Genomic DNA, 20,280 nt, shown 5'->3' with positions numbered 1-20,280 from the left:
TCACTTATTTCTTCTCTAATCTTTATTATTTTCTTTCTTGTATTAGCTTTGGGTTTTGTTTGTTCTTTTCCTAGCTCCTTTAGATGTAAGTTTCAATTGTTTTATTTGATATTTTACTTGTTTCTTGAGGTAGGCCTGTATCACTATACACTTCCCTCTCAGAAGTTTTTACTGTGCCCCAAAGATTTGAGGTCATTGTGTTTCCATTTTCATTCATTTTCATGTATTTTTTTAAATTTCCATTTGTTTTTACCAGATCTTTTATCTTGTAATTTATTTCTAGTTTCATGCCATTGTGGGGGAAAAAAACCCAAAAAACAGATGCTTGATATGGTTTTAGTCTTCTCAAATTTATTGATAGTTGTTTTGTACCTAATATGTGATTGATCTATCATGGAAAATGTTCTACATGCACTTGAAAATAATGTATATTCTGCTGGAGTTTTTTTGATATAATCAAATCAAATCAAATTCTGCTGGAGTGGTTTTTGATATATGATCTGTATATATCTGTTACATTTATCTGGTTTAATGTGTCATTCAAAGCCACTTTTTCCTTTTTCATTTTCTGTCTAGATGTTCTATCCATTTATGTAAAGTGCTGTTAATGTCCTCTACTATTGTATTACTATCAACTTCTCCTTTTATATCTGTAATACTTGCTTTGCAGTTAGGTGCCTCTGTGTTGGGTGTATAGATATTTAATATATTGTATCTTTTGTTGGGTTTATCCCTTTATCATTATGTAGTTTCTGTCTTTGTCTTTTGCTATAGTCTTTGTTGTAAAGTCTATTTTTTTCTGATATAAATATTGCGACCCTGGCTTTTTATTTTCACTTCCATTTGCATTGTGTATCACTTTATTTTCAGTCTCTGTGTCTGTAGGTCTGAAATGAGTCTCTTATGGGAAGTATATAGATAGGTCTTGTTTTTGTTTTTGTTTGTTAATCCATTCAGTCATGTTTTTCTTTTGATTGTAGCATTTAGTCCATTTACATTTAAAGTAATTATTGGTAAGGTATGTATTTATGGCCATTTTGTCAATGGATTTCTGGTTGTTTTTGTAGTTTTTCTCTGTTCCTTTCTTCTTCTCTTACCCTCTTCTCAAGTTATTTTATGGCTTTCTTTAATGTTATGTTTGAATTCTTTTTTCTTTATTTTTTGTGTATCTGTTATATGTTCTTGATTTGTGATTACCTGTAGGCTCATATATAATATCTTACATGTAGAGTAGTCTATATTAAGTTAATGGTCATTAAGTTCAAGCATATTCCAGAAACACAAAATATTTACTCCCCCTTTGATGTCATATATATATATATATATATATGCATATATATGTATATATCGTCATATTTTATATCTTTTGTTTTCTATATCCCTTGAGTAAGTCTTGTAGACATAATAGATTTCACTGCTTTTGTGTTTTAACCTTCACACTGGCTTTATTAGTGATTAATCCACTGCCTTTAGTATATGTTTACTTTTACCTGTAAAATATTTTCCTTTCATAATTTTCTTCTAATAATGGCCTTTTCTTTTCACTCAAATAATTTCCTTTAACATTATTTGTAAGGCTGATTTAGCGGTGATGAACAACTCTAACTTTTTTTTTTTTGGTCTGGAAAACTCTTTTTTTTTTTTTTTTTTTATATATGAAATTTATTGTCAAATTGGTTTCCATACAACACCCAGTGCTCATCCCAAAAGGTGCCCTCCTCAATACCCATCACCCACCCTCTCCTCCCTCCCACCCCCCATCAACCCTTAGTTTGTTCTCAGTTCTCAACAGTCTCTTATGCTTTGGCTCTCTCCCACTCTAACCTCTTTTTTTTTTTTTTTTTTCCTTCCCCTCCCCCATGGGTTCCTGTTAAGTTTCTCAGGATCCACATAAGAGTGAAACCATATGGTATCTGTCTTTCTCTGTATGGCTTATTTCACTTAGCATCACACTCTCCAGTTCCATCCACGTTGCTACAAAAGGCCATATTTCATTTTTTCTCATTGCCACGTAGTATTCCATTGTGTATATAAACCACAATTTCTTTATCCATTCATCAGTTGATGGACATTTAGGCTCTTTCCATACTTTGGCTATTGTTGAGAGTGCTGCTATGAACATTGGGGTACAAGTGCCCCTATGCATCAGTACTCCTGTGTCTCTTGGATAAATTCCTAGCAGTGCTATTGCTGGGTCATAGGGTAGGTCTATTTTTAATTTTCTGAGGAACCTCCACACTGCTTGTCTGGAAAACTCTTTATCTCTCCTTCTCTTCTAAATGATAACTTTGCTGGGTATAGTATCCTTGATTGAAGGTTTTTACCTTTTAGTACTTTAACTATATCATGGACTCCCTTCTGGTCTCCTATGTTTCTACTGAAAAATCAGCTAATCACCTTCATGGGGTTTCCCTTGTATATAACAGTTTTCTTTAGCTGCTTTTAAAATTCTCTTTTTATCATTACTTTTTGCTATTTTAATTATTATGTGTCTTGGTGTGGACCTCCTTGGGTTAATCTTGTTAGGGATTTTCTGTGCTTCCTGGACCTGGATGTCTGTTTTTTCCCCAGATGTTATTACTTTTGATGATGTCACTGAGTTCCCTTAACCAATGTTCATTTTTTACTCTTTTTTCTTTTTGCTCTTCAGCTTGGTTGCTTTCTATTACCCTCTTCCAGATTGCTGATTTGTTCTTCTGTATCCTCCAATATGCTATTTATTCCCTCTGGTATATATATATTTTTTATTTCAGCTATTGTATACATCATCTCTGACTGGTTCTTTTTTATCCTTTATCTTTGTGAAAGTTCTCACTGAGTTCATTCACTCTATCTTTGTTACAATTACTTTGAATTCTCTATCAGACACATTGTTTATCTTTGTTTCATTTAGCTTTTTTCTGTGATTTTTGTCTTAATATTTCATTTGAGACATATTCCTCTGTCTCCTACTTTTGTCTAACTCTTTGTTTCTATGCATTAAGAAGGTCAGCTACATGTCTTCAAAATAGTGGCCTTGTATACAAGAGGTCCTGTGGTACCCTGTATTGCAATGTCCCCTGGTCACTAGAACCAGGTGCTCTAGGGTTGTCTCTTGTGTGACTTCATGTGTCCTACTGTTGTCACTGAGTTGCACTTGTTTTCTGCCCAGCCCAGCTATAATGCATTGGGTGCAGACACACTCAATGCCAGGGTCTGCTCCCTATGCAGCAAGTTAAGAAGCTTAGATGCAGGAACTGTGGGTGCTCTGGTGCATGAAATTACCTTCCCTTCTCCCCAAGACAGGAATCAGTTTGGAGTGGGGCTGATCTCTGCTGCGGCAGATTGCAAGATGTGGTGGGGGGCTTAGTTTCCTATTGCCTTCGTGCCTCTCCTGGAGTTAAGGCTACTGATTTTTAAAGTAACTGGAGTTAAACCCTGCTGATTGTAAAACCTCTGTAAAATTGAAGCCCCACTGTTTTTCAAAGTCAGACCTTCCAGAAACTTGTCCTTCCAGTGCAGGTCCCCAGTGTCTGGGGTGCCTGGTGTAGAATTAACCCTCTTGCTTCACTGTGCTTTTGGCATCCCTCCTGTTTGTGGTTAGTCTTGCTGGGGGTTTTGTTCATAACTGTGTCTCTATCCCTCCTGCCCTTTTCGATGTGGACTCCCTTCTACAAATAACTGTGGAAGGTCTGTTCTGCCAGTCTTCAGCTCATTGTTAGAATTTGTTGTATACGTATAGCTATTATCTCAGTGTGTCCAAGGGGCAAGGAGGACTGAACACCCTCCTACTCTACCATCTTCCATATACTCCCCTGAAAACCTATCTTTTATACCCTTCACCTTTGGCAATTATTAACGTTTTGTCATGTTTCCTTTCTTTTGTGTATGTGTATGTGTATGTATATATATGTGTGAATGTATAGGAAATAATGTTTTATATATATATAAATTATATTTAGAAATAAAATATATATATTATATGCTTATCATTTGTATATCCATTATATTATATATATATTATATTATATATTATATGCTTATGCTTTATATTATATTATATAATGTCCTTTGTTTTGCTGAACCTTTTGAAAGCAGACACCTCACCCATAAATACTTCAGAATGCATGTTATAAGAATAAGATCATTGTTTTCTATAAAATCACAATACTAGTTTCATGCTTGACAAAATTTATATTAATCCAAAGTGTTATTTAATATACACTCTATATTCGAGTTTATCTGATTGTTCCAAAAAATGTTTTCATACCATATATTTCTTGGCTCCCAGATCCAAAGTTTACATGTTGCCTTTGGTTATTATGCCATTTAACTTCTTTCAATTTAGGGGCGCCTGGGTGGCGCAGTGGGTTAAGCGTCCGACTTCAGCCAGGTCACGATCTCGCGGTCCGTGAGTTCGAGCCCTGCGTCAGGCTCTGGGCTGATGGCTCAGAGCCTGGAGCCTGTTTCCGATTCTGTGTCTCCCTCTCTCTCTGACCCTCCCCCGTTCATGCTCTGTCTCTCTCTATCCCAAAAATAAATAAACGTTGAAAAAAAAAATTTAAAATAAATTCTTTCAATTTAGAACATTTCCATTTTTATATTGTTTCTATTTTGCTTTCATGATACTGGCATTTTTCTAAAGTCCAGGATAATTTCTTATATAGTTCAATATTCTGTATTTATCTGATTATATTCAATGTTAATGTTTTAGCATAAACAATACTGGGTTTTTTTGGTGTATCACATCAGTAACCATATGGTGTCAGATATATTTCTGTGACTATTAGTGTGTCTGAAAAACTATTTCTGTGATAGAATACTAATAAGCATCACAAATCCATAAAATTCCTAAATACCTTAGCAGGCAAACTGAGCATTTTCACTTGTGAGAAATATTGTGGCTATGTACTATCTTTCTAATGAAATTTTATTTAAATACTTCCAACTTTATACTTGTTTTAAAACATAATATTTAAAAGATTACATGAGCCTTCTTGGATTTTGAGAAGTATTTAAAAAGTATTTCATCTTTCTTATTAATATACATTTTAGGCTAACAAAGGAAGAAACTAAAATGCAGAATTATGTAGTTTTCCCCAAACAGGCCTAAACTGTCTAAACTTTCATTAATTGTGGAATAGGCATGCATACACATTTTTGTATAATAGAGTTTTTTTAAGGCCTTAGTTAATTACATGGTTATTTTATACATAGTTGATAATTGAGCAAAGGAAAACAGAGGACTGAATATATCAAATCTCTAGTACTCACTTGAGTTGTCCCTCCTAATTTCCAGACCCATATATTCATTTAATAAATATCTCCACTTGATTGTCTTACAAATATCATACATTTGAATGTCCTAAATTATTACTCCTTTCATATCTTCTCCAATCTAATCTTTTTTCTTGTATTTCCCATACTGATGAATAAAATGATCATTATATTCAATTCCACCTTTAATCATTCCTCCCACTTAAAACCCACATGCAGTCAGCCACCATGTTCTCTTCACCTTGTTGCCTAATGTCCCTCAAATCATACTTCCAAACTTGTAATTTCCACCTTAATTTACAATCTCATCAAATATGTGCATAGTACTAATATTGGCCTACCTACCTCAACCATTCTCAAAAAATGTTTGTCTCATAGTATAGTCAGGATGGTTTTTGAACAAAAAAAAAAAAAAAAAAAAAAAGAAAAAAAAAAGAAAAAAAAAGAAATCCAAGTATTTATCATTCTCATTTACATTCTGAAAACCTACCAGTATCTTCCTATTGATTTAAAGAAACAAGCTCTTTATGGAATGATGTGGCTTTTTTTCACATATCGAATGTATGTCTATGTTTTAGACACTATGAACAATATACAGAAATATTTTAGATCCTGATTCTGTCATTCTTCCATACTCAAATCATGCATGCATGCATGCATTCCTATGCTAAGCCAAAGGAATTCAATGAAGAATGAAACCTGACATGTTTGTTTTCATAGATCTTAGAATACAGATAATTTACAACTGACACAGATAAGAATAAAAGGCTTTGTTTTCTTGTAAACTAATTTGTGATCTTAAAAACTGAATTACCTTCTTAAGTTCTTATTTTCTTATCTATATAATGAAAATATCTATCTCATAGAGGTGATTTTATAGATTGAAAACAATAAACAGTTGAACAAGAGAAATATGAGACACATTCTGTGAGATAGAGATAAAACTCAACTTTGTGACAAAACTGCCTTAGGGCAATGGGCAGAGAATGATCACAAAGGAGTTAAAGAAGATTGAAATACAGAGTTGATAAAATGGGAAAGAATATAATGGGGAACCTCATAAAATTCAAAGCCTGGGGATAAATAGGCAGCAAGATAAACATGAAAAATAATTTTAAGGTCTCCCAAGATGCAATCAGTCTGCTGATAAATAAAAGAAATTTGCAAATATTGATCAAGACATGGGCGAAAGGAAATATATTAATGTCATTCTTCCAGAGGAGATAATTAATTTCTGATGCAAGGTCCTTAAGAGACAGTAGACATTGCAAAACACAAAGGCCCAAGACAAACCTTGATAAGTGAAGTCATTTAAGAATGGGGAGAGGAAGGGGCGCCTGGGTGGTTCAGTCGGTTGAGCGTCCGACTTCAGCTCAGGTCATGATCTCACGGTCCCTGAGTTCAAGCCCCGCATTGGGCTCTGTGCTGACAGCTCAGAGCCTGGAGCCTGTTTCAGATTCTGTGTCTCCCTTTCTCTCTGACCCTCCCCCATTCATGCTCTGTCTCTCTCTGTCTCAAAAATTTAAAAAAAAATAAAAGAATGGGGAGAAGAAACAAGCCTCAATAAGCGAGGAAGGAAGGGATATAAAACACTTGAGGGTATTGCAAAGTTACAGGATGAAGAAAGAAGAGAGATGCAGAGTGACTGAGGTCTGACTTTTGAGAATTGGAGGTTATCAGGGCTCTTTGGGAAATAATGTTTTAGTAGAGAGGAAGATACACAGGTGAGATTATAATTAACTGAAGAGAATATGGAGTGTAAGAAAATAGAAGCCAGAGCATACACTACTTTGAGAAGCGCTTCAATACAAAAACGGTTTTTAATTTTTTAAATGTTTATTTTTGAGAGAGAGTGCATGAGCACTTGTGTCGGGGAGGGGCAGAGAGAGAGGGGGACTGAGGCCCCTGAGCAGGCTCTGTGCTGACAGCAGAGAGCCCAAAGCAGGACTCAAACCCAGGAACTGTGAGATCATGATCTGAGCCGAAGGCAGATGCCACTGAACCACCCAGGTGCTCCAGTATAAAAATATTTTTTTTAATATACTTATGTACGGTAAATTCAGGGAGATTATGGACTCAATGTTTTCCAGGCTAATAGAAATACATATGTCAAGAGGAAGAAGGCAGTAAGAGAAGAATTTTGAAAACGGAACAGAAACAATAAATCATAAAGCAAAATTCTTAGGATATGGTAAAGGATAAAATATACAACACAGAGGCCAAAATTAGCTTTAAATTATTTATTTGTTTGCTTTGAGAGGGAGAGAGAGAGAGAGAGAGAGAGAGAGAAGAAGCAAGGGAGGGGCAGAGTGATAGAGCAGATAAGCAGATGGATTCTGAGGTTGAGTCTGAAATCTTAACCGGAGGTATATTACATGTGAAATGTATCATGGGGTCATTATCCCATCAGATGTTCATGACCTTCCTCAGGCAGGCTCCACACTGTCAGTGCAGCGCCAGATGCCAGGGCTCAACTCATGAACAATCAGATCATGACCTTAGCTGAAATCAAGAGTAGGTCGCTCCACCAACTGGGCCACCCAGGCGCCCCAGCTTTAAAATGAAAAGCAAAAGTTCAGTGAGATTTGGAGACAACATTCTATCACTGGCATGTGGGTGTTCATCTCAAGTGAGGTGGGGGAGCCGGGAACAGTTCTAGGTCAAAGTGATAATGGGTATCCAGAAACAGATGTCCTTGGAGGATTATAGGAAAAAACTAAGAATAAGTAGAATAATTATTGGCCCGGCTAAAGTCAAAATAGGAATTTGTCAGCCAGGAAACAGAAAAGGAGATACCGTTTTATTCTACATGTGGAAATGACGAAAATTGGGAGTATGCACGGGGGTCAGGATTAGATAAGCCCCAAGGGTTGACTCCAGCGTGTTAGACAATGGTAAATGGGGAATTTTGAGGGATTTTCTGAAGTTGAAGTTGTGAATGTCAATAAGGCAGAGGATTAAAGGGACAGGGTATTTCAGAATTGTCAGAGGAACACAGCTAAAATGGCTGATTCTAATTGAAGGGGGCAGGGAAGTATACGAAATCAAAGAACTAACTCAGCAAGTGTCTAAACGAATGAGATACAGTAGAACATAGAATGCTGGTCAGAGATGGAAATCTTCAGATATCTTAAAAAAAATTCTAAGTAGCGAATTTATTCTATTTGAGTGTAAAATACTGAGGCAGGAATGAAAGCTGTGGAATGTGCTTTAAAGCATTGGGATCTAATAAAAAACATGGGTGTTTTTACGTCTTGATGGGTCTCTTCCTCAGTTTCACCTTGAATCCTATTTCTGTAGGTTCAGATCTACACTGATGTATTTAGACATTAGTACTTGGAGAAAACAGATAAGCAGATGGATTCTGAGCTTGAGTCTGAAATCTTAAAGGGAGGTATATTGCATGTGAAATGTATCATGGGGTCATTGTCCCATCAGATGTTCATGACCTTCTTTCTCTCAAAGATTATGCAGGGGTTAATAACTTTTTGTTAGCTGTTCATAGTGCTTATATAAATGATTTTAAAGATACAGTATTGCTTGCTCTTGAATCAATAATTCAGTTTGAATGAAAAAAGTGAATATAAAACTGTTCTGCAATATTATTGGAGAGGTTCTGCTAAATTCGAGTTAACAGGAGTCCTTTTCAGATTATTTAATCTCATTAACAAATAACCATCATTTGACTAATATAGAGTGCCTTAATAAATGGTTTGCATCTCTTATGTGGGAAACTTGAGTCTATGTATAAGATTTGCTGATTATGTGAGATAAATTAACCTAAAACAATCGAATATATGCAAAACATTTGTGGAAGTTCTCTTTGCCTGCTGGATGAATGGACATTACACAAAGCTTTTTGATACTGCCATTTGCCATTTTTTGTAAACAAATACAACAAAGGCCTTGCCTTTGAAATTGTTATGGTGCAAACAGTCCACTGCATTTTGGAGAAAATTTGAAACTCCCCAAATAGACTTTTTCTGCTTATTTTCTCTCTACTGAAAAATAATTTTAAACATTTGTCTTGAAAATATTTGTGCGTCCACAAGATTGAATATCCTTAGACATAAAATAAATTATTTTATAATATTTTGAGACAAAAACATTATTAGAGCAAGGAAAGGATGGCTGTAATTTGAATAAGCAAAAATTGAAAACATGATTTAGGAATGTGTCCTACCTCTTGTTCACTTATCACTAGTGATCAGAAAGAAATTTATTGGTTGATCTTAAAGTAATGATCCCAGGGGATCTGTTTGTCTGATCACATCCATGGACAGGCATTGACTCTATTGGTGTAATGGAAATTCAGAATAGAATTTCTTACACTTGATGAATTTGTAATCTAGCCAGTGACTCGGGAATACCTCCAGTTTCGTGCATACTCTCCCTCTCATATTTAGAGATACTTAAATAAAAATAAAGACCTACTTGAAAAAAAGAATAAAAATAAGAACTTTGATTTAACGTACATAAAAGGAAACCAAAAGAAAGAAAAATTGTATACATTTATTGACATTCAATTTATTTCAGCTTTGGAAATCTGTTACAAAACAAAAATCACATTTGTCTGGATTTTTACAATTTATAAAATATTTTGACACCCTCCATTTCTCTGAAGTTATGTGACTAGCCTGAGGTCACTCAGAGATGTGGAAAAAGCATAACATATGATGAAAATATTAAATCAATTTTTTATCGCAAAGGGCTGCAAAACACATTCTATTCATTTGGAATTATATTCTCTCCATTCTGCCAGATGATTTAGCCAATTCTGCTATGCAGATTTTAATTTACCAATTATTTTGTAACAAGCTTTTAGACAGTGTCAGCATTATAATTCTTCCACTGTCAAACTAGAAAAATGACACGCCTTCTGAAATACCCATTTGTTGAATAAGTGGGACCTTTTGGAAAATTTGAAAATGTTGATTAGCTAAGTAAACATAAGCACATTTAAAATAGATATTCTTTTATCTTTGGACCCTTTTCAAGTTTATGTTTTTAAGAGTCAGATGATTGCATTAATATTTTAAACAATAAAACCCAACACCACCATTAAAAAAATTATGTGATGTTTGTAACATAGCACATAGAAGAATAAAGAATAAGCAGGTTAGATCTAAAAGAAAACTAATGAATAGCCCATGATAGTGCAAAATAACTGGTTAAAGCTAATTTTAATATCAAAACTGAAAATTGTAGAATGACTGTGACAGTGTTTCAAACATGAAAAAAAAAAAGCAAAGCCAATTTTCCTTATACTTCCCACTGAGCTCTGAATCTAAAAAAGTACAAAAGAAATTAATGTAAAATATAAAGAGAGGGACATAGAAAAAATGGGAACAATCCACAATGATTCTACAATTAAATGGCAGGTACCTCTTTTGAATAGAAATGAAGTTTAATCAAACATTTGTAAATTGTCTCTAAAAATTAACTAAGGAATTCTCCAAAAGAGAACATATTCTTCGTTAGAATTTGTTCTTATTAAAATGTACTCTTTCTGGGACTTGTTTACAGGCTGATTTTTTTTTTTAAAGCACATGACTTTATTATTCTGATAGTAATTCTCAAGTGTGCCATCCATGAATGTTTGAGTCATCCCCACTGTTTTCTAGAAGCCTAGTTTTTGCTAAGGAAAAAGATGTGGCATCTCTTCTGTAATTTTACTAAATGTCTGAAAGGCATAATAAAGAGGGAATCTGTCTGCAAGGTGATCCTTTATTTGTAAAATAGCTATTAGATAGCTCTAAATTCAGTGAAATCTTGTGTCCAGTAATTCCAAATGGTACAGCTACTTAACAACACATGTTAAATTTGGTAAGTTGTGTTATGTCCTTAAGCACCTAGAATTTATTGGATAATAAGAGGATCAGTATAACAAATGGATTCTGTCAAAAATATTTTTCAACTTGCATTTTTTACAAAAATTGGGTTAGATCAGGATCTGATCATTACCAAAGCTTAACTGTTTAGTCCCACATGATATACACTCATTGGTAAACTTAAAAGCTGTTGTTTGGACTGCTTCGATGAATGGGAATCTTGTTTCAAAGATGGGAGAGATTAAACAGATTTCATTCATGAGGGGATTTGAGGGTAGGAGGGTAGGAAGGTTTAGGTTAGTTCCACTGAATACTTTTATGTCTTAATGAGGCACATTTTGTATAAAAAATTATAGTTTAGAGAATTTGAGTTCAAGTCAAAAATAAGAATTGAAGCAGAGTTGTTACAAAACTTTGTTGTTTTGAACTTGACAATTGAATGATACACAGAACTCAGAGTCCAGAAAAAACAAAAAACAAAAAACTTAAATATTTGGAGTAAAGTGGAAGAGGAAGCCTTGAAAATTTGATTCATCTTGTGTAAATAAGAAGTTCAGGGGCGCCTGGGTGGCGCAGTCGGTTAAGCGTCCGACTTCAGCCAGGTCACGATCTCACGGTCCGTGAGTTCGAGCCCCGCGTCGGGCTCTGGGCTGATGGCTCGGAGCCTGGAGCCTGTTTCCGATTCTGTGTCTCCCTCTCTCTCTGCCCCTCGCCCGTTCATGCTCTGTCTCTCTCTGTCCCAAAAATAAATAAACGTTGAAAAAAAAAATTAAAAAAAAAAAAAAAAGAAGTTCAGTGCACATACCATTTGAACCCAATAAATCCATGCATAGTGTATGGTAACTTTGGAACTGAATTTATGAAGTTATGATTGTCTTGGGAAAGTAGAAGATGAAATAGTGTTCATGCCTCAAGAGAGTTAACCTCTCTTCTTGATCTAACCCAACCACTTCAATCTAAAATTAATTAGTATAGGGGGAAGGGGAGGGAAAAATAATAGTTACAAACAGAGAGGGAGGGAGGCAAACCATAAGAGACTCTTAAATACAGAGAACAAACTGAGGGTTGATGGAGGGTTGGGGGAGGAGGGAAAATGGGTGATGGGCATTGAGGAGGGCACTTCCTGGGATGAGCACTGGGTGTTGGATGCAAGCGATGAACCACGGGAATCTACCCCAAAAACCAAGAGCACACTTTACACACTTTACACACAGCCAATTTGACAATAAATCATATTAAAAATAAATAAATATTCTTATAGACAAAAAAATTAATTGGCATATTGAGAATATGTCTATTCTTTTGAAATACATAGGGATTTTAAAACATAGGGATTTTAAATAATTTTATCATTAGTCTTATACCACTGTTCTTAGTACAAGAGGGACACTGAATACATTTGTAGGAATGCTTGGCTTTCCCCCTCAACCTTTATTTGCTTTTTCTATGTCCACATTACTTTTAGTCTTGATCAAAGCCTCAGAGAATGCTCTGCAGTGTGAGGGAAAGTATATTTGCTGCTTTCATAAGAACTGGCCCCAACATCCTTGTAAGTTACCAACCCCTCGGTGGTTCCTTGCAAGTGCTGTGGCCACAGAACTTGTGCATAAGGGGAGAGATCATTCTCTTTTCTCTGAGGAGCAATTGCTGGGAATCCCACGTTGGGTTTCTGAGACACTCTTGCCATGGGAGCAAATGAGACACAGTAAAGGGGCACTTAAGATAAAGATATTTTGTGTGAAAGATACACAATTCTGAATAAAATGAAGTCTTTTTGTGCTTAAGCAGGAGGAATACAGAACTGATTACATTTCTTGTTTTGATTTCTTTATATAGGTCTTATTTATTTTTATTTCAAAAACATATTTATCTTGTGGCGACCACTACATGTTAGATTTTTTTGCTTAAAAAAATATGCAGCATACAGATTTTCATTCAGTTCATCCGACATTTACTTTATAGTTCTGGTAAAACATTGTTCTGAGTTTTAAGAAGATAAAAAGATAGAAGGAACATAATTCCTGAGCTGAATCAATATATAAATATCCTAAAAGGCTTTAAATGGAGTATTTTACAAATGTACAGACAATATCACAGCCAATATTCAGAAACCTGAACAATGTTATTAATATAACTTAAAGTACCTTACCATTAACTGTATAAATAAATTGAGACTAATTGGTTTTAACAGCAAAAGTAATTAAATAACATGTTAAATTTGATATCAAACAACATGTGTCTGTTCAAACAAAATAACCTAACTCTTTATAACTTATAATTAAAAGATTGTTTTCAATATTAAATAACTGATATTCAGAAAATGATTAGGGTATGATAAAATAATAAATTCATATGAGTTTTCTTTTACTAATAGTAAATTGTATTATTGACAAAGAAGATTTTAATTATCTCAGAAATATTTGTCTCTGCTTAACCAAAAAGAAAAGTAAATCCTAAAGAAAAAAGTAAACATTTATAGAGTACATTTAAAGCCTATTTAAGTTTCCAAACATGTATTCATAATAAAGCCCCCATGTGGTAATATACCTAAAATTAAAAGTTGAGGAAAGGAAATATAGCATAATTGAAAACATCAGGGTTTTGAAAGAAAGAAGAAAAAAAAATTACCTAATAACAGCAACTTTACAGTTCTTGCATCTCGCTCCGCATCTTCTTGAAGCTTTTTCTCCAGTTCTTTTGATCTTTTGGCTGACTCCTTGCTCTCTGAACTAATTCCGCTTCCCATTTGGGTAGTTTATTTGCCCAAACTTTTTCAAACGGACAGCACAGCTCTGGCGTGGACAGAGGCTGCAGAAGGAGTGCTCTGCTGAGGCTCCTAACAGCCCATCCCCTCACTCTCTGAGATTCCGCTTTGACTAAGGAGATACTTTATGAACTATCACCTGATCTAAGGGTAAACCCATACATCGCTGTGGTTGTACGGCTGGAAGCAGAGGAGGAAATTCATTATGCTTTCAAATTAAATGACCACTTATGGCACATCTTCAAAAACTTGGTCATCTTCCTTAAAGAATAGTGTATAATAATGTAGAACATGGTCGATATCTATACACTAAAGTTAGTGTGCAGTGAACAGTTCAAGTGGATGTTTCTCACTAACAGGCAATATTTATTACTGTGATTTAAAGTTATTATTACTAACCAACAAGCGTGTATCTTCATATATTTGTGTCTTCAAATTCTAGATAATCATTCCAATATCACTCTCTGAATATTTATACTGAATCATCCAAATTTATACTCTTGTATGCTTAGATTATCACTCAAAATTGTTGGGAATCTTCTAGTACTAACTAGAAGACATCCTTTTTTTAACTTAAATTACAATTCTAAATGTAGTTCTTATATTTATACAGACTGTTGTATGGCCACATAGAATTCAACACACGTTGCTCTTAAATTATTGATTTTAACCTCATTGAATCCATCTCTATAAAAGGAGCTTTTACTGCTTGTGAGAAAACCAATCCATCAACATTACTTGAGGGCCCACTTGGTGTAGACACTGAACTGTGTTCAATTTAGCAGCACATTAAGTCTTTGGGGCCATTAAGCAAAAGCTGTTGTGCTGGAAAGACTTTTATTGATTTGGTACCAAGGAAATAAAAAACAATGTTCTTTGAAACAGTAGGCAATTTGGTTCTTCCTGAAAAGTAAAAACAGTACATACATCTAAATATGTTCCATGCCTTTTAACTACCCCACTAAATGTCATGCACTTGAGATCTGCAAGGTTGGGGACAAAGATTAGATTATGTTGTACAACTTTTTATTTATATGAAGTATAAAGCACTTGTTAGGTAGTGTGTGTGTGTGTGTGTGTGTGTGTGTGTGTGTGTAGAGAGAGAGAGAGACAGAGACAGAGAGAGAGACAAATTGGTTTTAACAGCAATGTCTGTCTATCTATCTATCTATCTATCTATCTATCTATCTATCTATCTATCTACATTATAAATAGAGTTGGCCCCCTGTGACAGCAGGCAAATCTTTCCATGAATACTTTGGGATTTGTGAATGTGCCCTAACCAGGAAATGGTAGAAGACAGTCAATCCATCAACATGCCAGCGCTAGTCTTCTTTTGAGTTCTTGTGCAAAGTTTGAACAGGTGGGGTTTTGCATATTCATAAAACAAGGAAATTTTAGGCTTCCAAATTACATACATACTCCTCATTTGTTTACTTTTTCACATAAAATATCAGGCTGAAGGTACATAAGCATAGTCAAAACTCATGGCTTTCATCTCTCCAAAGCCATGTTATGATAGTATAAAGATTTGGAAAGGTAGGTATGCAAGGGTTTGTGCAAATCACGTGGTATTGCTTTTACAATGCAAAGAGCCTGCCCCAAAGGAACAAGATTTGCACCCCTTAGTTTACTTATACTCACCAGTGAACACAGAATTCACTCTGACAGCAATACAAAATAACAAATATTAAAATAAATTTGTTTTTGCCTATTGTTTTTATATCAAAATCCAATACATTTAGTACCTTGAATACACAAGATTCTTGTATGTTTTATAACAATTATGAACTAAGATCATATAATTTGCATTCAAGTATATATACCCCACAACTTTTTGGTGGGGACACACCTGGGTTTGAAAAAGTGTACATTTTACTAAGACTACCTAGGTTATTAACTTAAACTGAGCAGCTCTTTCAGGACTGTATACAACTTTCTGCACTGTATGAAATGATAAACATCTACTTTTCTGTAACCCAGAATGTTTAGTCATTAACGTTGAGATTATTATGTAAATTTTTCATCAGTGACTAAAACAAGCTTGATATAAAATTCAAGGCGTGTCTATATTTAGGGGAGGCAGGCTGGGAAGAGTCCGGGAGAAGAGAAACGTTCCTTTCTCTGTCTTCTCCCCTGGGGACCTGGGAAACATCTTCACTAATGAGCTGGGGTTGTTAATACAGCTATTAGCCCTGTTGTTGCACTTCGGATTATTGCTTTCTGGACCTAAGAAAATGTTGAAAATAAAATAGCGAATTCCACTAGAGTGGGGACAAGAGCTTACGAGCTTTGATGTATTCCACAGTATTTGGCAGAGTGTTAGCCATAGGAAATGATCAAAAATTATTTCTTGCTAACGAATTGAGGCCTGGAGTCCTTTCTATTTCTTTCACTCTGCTAAGGTGACTGTACGATTAGGGCTCCTTTTCGAGGTTCAATGTGGGTCTATCTCAACACCTTAGAAATTTTAGAGTGTCTCAAAAAAAAATGAATGAAAAAGCTCACTTTTGGTCTGAAAGAGTGTCAGTATATACAATTACAACTGTTAGCACATTTACCTTTTTTTTCTAAGCCTTAAAAATAACATTAGTATACTCCCTTTTGGTGGTTAAACTTCATCTCATAGTGAGAGAAAATTGATAAAAGTTGACAATGGGAAAAGGTAACTAAATGAGATGCTTTTTATTTAGGGAAAAAAATGCGGCTAAAAATTTTGTTCTTGAAAACAAACTTAAAGCTATCCAACACACTATAATGTTAGAGTTCTATGTATTAGTCAGCTGAAAGAGAGAGATTGCTCTGTGTACATATACCCACACACCCCGGAAGCGAGAGACATTGTATTGAAATATCATGGTCTTTTAGAATAATCATTGAGAATGACTTCTAAGAACCTTGTTGCTTTTTGATATTTTTGTATCACAGCATCAACCTGACTGGGAATATCTTCTTTTGGAACCAGGTTGTGAAAAAGAAAATTGACTTGAGGTAAAGTACAGAGAGAGTCCTCAGCTCTAAAAGCTCCCTGAAATATCACAAGCTTGTAGGGGGTGAATAATTTTTTTTGGCATTTTTGGTCATGATCTCTGTGTAATCTTCAGAAGAGGATATGAGTCTTTAAAAAGGCTGAGTTGGGGCGCCTGGGTGGCGCAGTCGGTTAAGCGTCCGATTTCAGCCAGGTCACGATCTCGCGGTCCGTGAGTTCGGGCCTCGCGTCAGGCTCTGGGCTGATGGCTCAGAGCCTGGAGCCTGTTTCCGATTCTGTGTCTCCCTCTCTCTCTGCCCCTCCCCCGTTCATGCTCTGTCTCTCTCTGTCCCAAAAATAAATAAATGTTGAAAAAAAAATTAAAAAAAAAAAAAAGGCTGAGTAATCACTATTTTACATTTATAATTCAACATCTAGCTTGGGATGACATGCAATTATCCCCCACCTGCTTTTCATGATGAGATTTCAAACAATGTTTCTGTAGATGTCTCTTTTGCCAGTATTACCTGGGCTTCAAGCTGGAGTTCCTTTGAGAATGTGATATGTGGCTGACTTCAGTGGCTCAGCTCCTTCTGGAAGTTGTGAATACAATTGTAAATACAAATCTGTATTATTCCTTATTTTGTTTCCACATGTTATTGGAGGTGTTGACTTCAGGCTTTGAGTCCCTGGGTGGTTTGAGTCCTAGCTGCCTTAGCAATGACCTTTATCCTTGTATACTCCCATGAAATTTGAGGCAAACCATCTCTCCTTTGCTAATGGTACTCAAATGTGCACTTCTGGGAGCTCTATGCATGGTATCTCCAACAGAGAGTTCACATCTTTGGGGACTTCCTGAGAGGAGTCTTGTGATCTTGAGGGAATAGGACAAAACTTACTGTTTCAAGTTAGTGCATTCATGCAGTACAATAAGTTTACAATACCAGCATTAAGCAGCTCTTATGTCTTCAGAGGTAATACAAGTAGGTATTTTTATTCATTGGAAATGACTTCTACCTTTAATTATTCTATATGTTCTTCTTTTTCTATTAGAACATGATTATATATAACGATTATTGGAAATAAAAAATGATAAAAGCTTAACTGACAAAGATGAGATTCATAATTATTTCCTAAGGGGCTACTTCCTGTCCTGAATCCTGATCTTGTTTAAGATGTTTTTTACTGTCTCTTTAATGTAACATTTCTACTACTTCCTTCCTTCATCTTATTTCTCAGTCACTTCAGTTCTGATTATTACAACCACTTTTTACTTAGGTTTCCTGATTCTAGTCTCTGCCTTATTCCACTGTAACTTGTCTGATTGTGCCAGGTTACATTTCCTCAAGCCCAAATTTCATTATTATACTCATCTTGATACAAAATCCAAGAACTCCTTAATTGTTATTCTATCCTGCCACCATATACTCAGTAATCTACTTAGCACTAGCCAACTATCCAAATATATCTCCCATTACTTCTCATAACACGTTCTCTATTATAGCTGGGATTTTACATTTTTCCTAATTAGATGTCCCAACTTAGCTTTCACACATGCTTTATTTCCTCACTAGGAATATCTTGCTCTTCCACAGATGACTTTTCCATAGTACTTCTTCTTTTAGAAACTAATATATAGGGGCTCCTGGGAGGCTCAGTCGGTTAAGCATCTGACTTTAGCTCAGGTCATGATCTCACAGTTTTTGAGTTCAAGTCCTACATTGGGCTGTCAGCAGCAGATCCTCTGTCCCCTTCTCTCTCTGCTCCTACCCTGCTCATGTGCCTGTTTTCTCTCTTTCTCAATAAAATAAACACTAAAAAATAACCTACTATGTGTATGTATATTCTCCATTATACTTCACAACTACTATCACCCACGAGGTGATCCTTTACTCTCCAAATTCCTAAGAGGAAGCTTCTACTGGTCAGTTTGTTCTTTCTCAAACTAGGAAAGATACTCTCCAGTGACCTTGCCCTCTGCTTCTTTTCTGTTTGCAAGATCCTAACTAAGAGTACATTGAAAAAAATCTTCCTTATTGAAATAATTGGTGAATAGTGAGTAATTGACAGATATATGGTGTTTGACAGCTCTTTGCTCCATATTGGGAATGCATGATTTTCCTTTTCACATGATGGCATGTATGAAATACTACCTCTGGAATTGCAGGAACTTATTTAACAATTGATATATTCAACGATTGTTATGTACCAGGCATGGGAGATTCAGCAATAAACAAGTTAGATAACACCTCACAGGGCTTAAATTCTACTGTGTGAGTATCTATGGGGGCTCACACAGACAATGAACATGATAAATATTTAAAGTACATAGATTTACAGATGGTGACAAGTGTTAAATAAAACAGAATGAACACAAGGGGTATAGGAGTTGTGGTGAGGATGAGAGATTAGAATTTTATATAACTTTTCCAGGGAAGATCTAACAAAAAGGTAATAATTTTATATCGTTTGCTAACATCTGACTTTTTTTTTCTTTTCAAATTTTACTTTAAATTCTAGTTAGTTAACATACAGTGCAATATTGGTTTCAGGAGCAGAATTCAGTGATTCATCACTTACATACAACACCAGTGCTCATTACAACAAGTTACCTCCTTAGTACCCATCACTCATCTGGCCCATCCCCAGCTCACCCCCCTCCACCAACCCTCAGTTTGTTCTCAATCTTTACGAGTCTCTTATGGTTTGTTTCCCTCTCTCCTTTCCCCTCCCCATACGTCCAACTGTTTGTTTCTTAAAATCTGACTTTAATATGAAAAACACATGCGAAAAGCTTACTAGAAAGTGTTTTTTGGAACAATCCATGTAAGTGAGTAAAGGAAGCAATATTGTCAGAAGGAGAAATTATATTGCAGTGCAGTTGCAGCAGAGAACTCAGCTCAGAGAGCTAAAAGGCTGACATGGTCCTTCAGATTTATATTGAAATGAAGCACAAGGACTGGACTAGTATGCCTTCTTTAAGGACCATAGCAGCTAGGGACTGAGTGGGGCAGTACCACAGCCTTCCGTTTGATATTCACTGTGTTAACCCTTACTGTATAAACCAAAAACTTGATATGAGGATTTTGCCAACTGCCATGTATATTCATTCTAATTACACATTTAGGGACTTGAGAAATGACTACTGGCTGAGTCTGTGAATCCAGTGGATCCACCTTGATATGGTCCAGGATACCATTTATTACCTGGTTTCCATATGTCTCCATTCTAGCATGATGGCCATTATGCTACTGCTGGTCCCCGAGTATCAAGATCCACTCAGACTCCATATTATATTCATTCTATAATATGGCATGGTGTTGAAGTTTTCTCACTCATGGGGATCTTTCAATATTTGGGTACTGGCTCTGAGAAGTAGCTCAAGTATAGAAATAGAATAAGGGTTCATAACATTTTTTGAGAGCAGTCACTCTTATCCTCCTAATGAATACCCTTGATTT

At 35.5% G+C, this 20,280-nt stretch overlaps 1 protein-coding gene across 2 annotated transcripts in view; it reads right to left on the bottom strand.

Moving 5' to 3' along the window:
• Positions 1–20,280, bottom strand: part of GNAT3 (G protein subunit alpha transducin 3) — a 314,655-nt gene that overhangs the window by 50,733 nt on the left and 243,642 nt on the right. Inside the window, exon 1 of one of the 2 annotated variants that reach the window (XM_025929472.2) lies at positions 13,716–14,914. The exons of the other annotated variant lie outside the window; for it this stretch is intronic. Within the exon in view, the coding sequence (XP_025785257.1) occupies positions 13,716–13,833 (118 nt within the window). The 5' untranslated portion in view covers positions 13,834–14,914. Of the gene's footprint in view, positions 1–13,715; positions 14,915–20,280 lie in introns of those variants that run through there. 2 annotated transcript variants of the gene reach the window in all.

The sequence above is a fragment of the Puma concolor genome, chromosome A2 (genome assembly GCF_028749965.1).
Source record: "Puma concolor isolate L17-30 chromosome A2, mPumCon1.1.hap2, whole genome shotgun sequence".
Classification (NCBI taxonomy): Eukaryota; Metazoa; Chordata; class Mammalia; order Carnivora; family Felidae; genus Puma; species Puma concolor.
The sequence above is the reverse complement of the archived record's forward strand: the minus strand, read 5'-3'. Positions and strand labels throughout refer to the sequence as shown.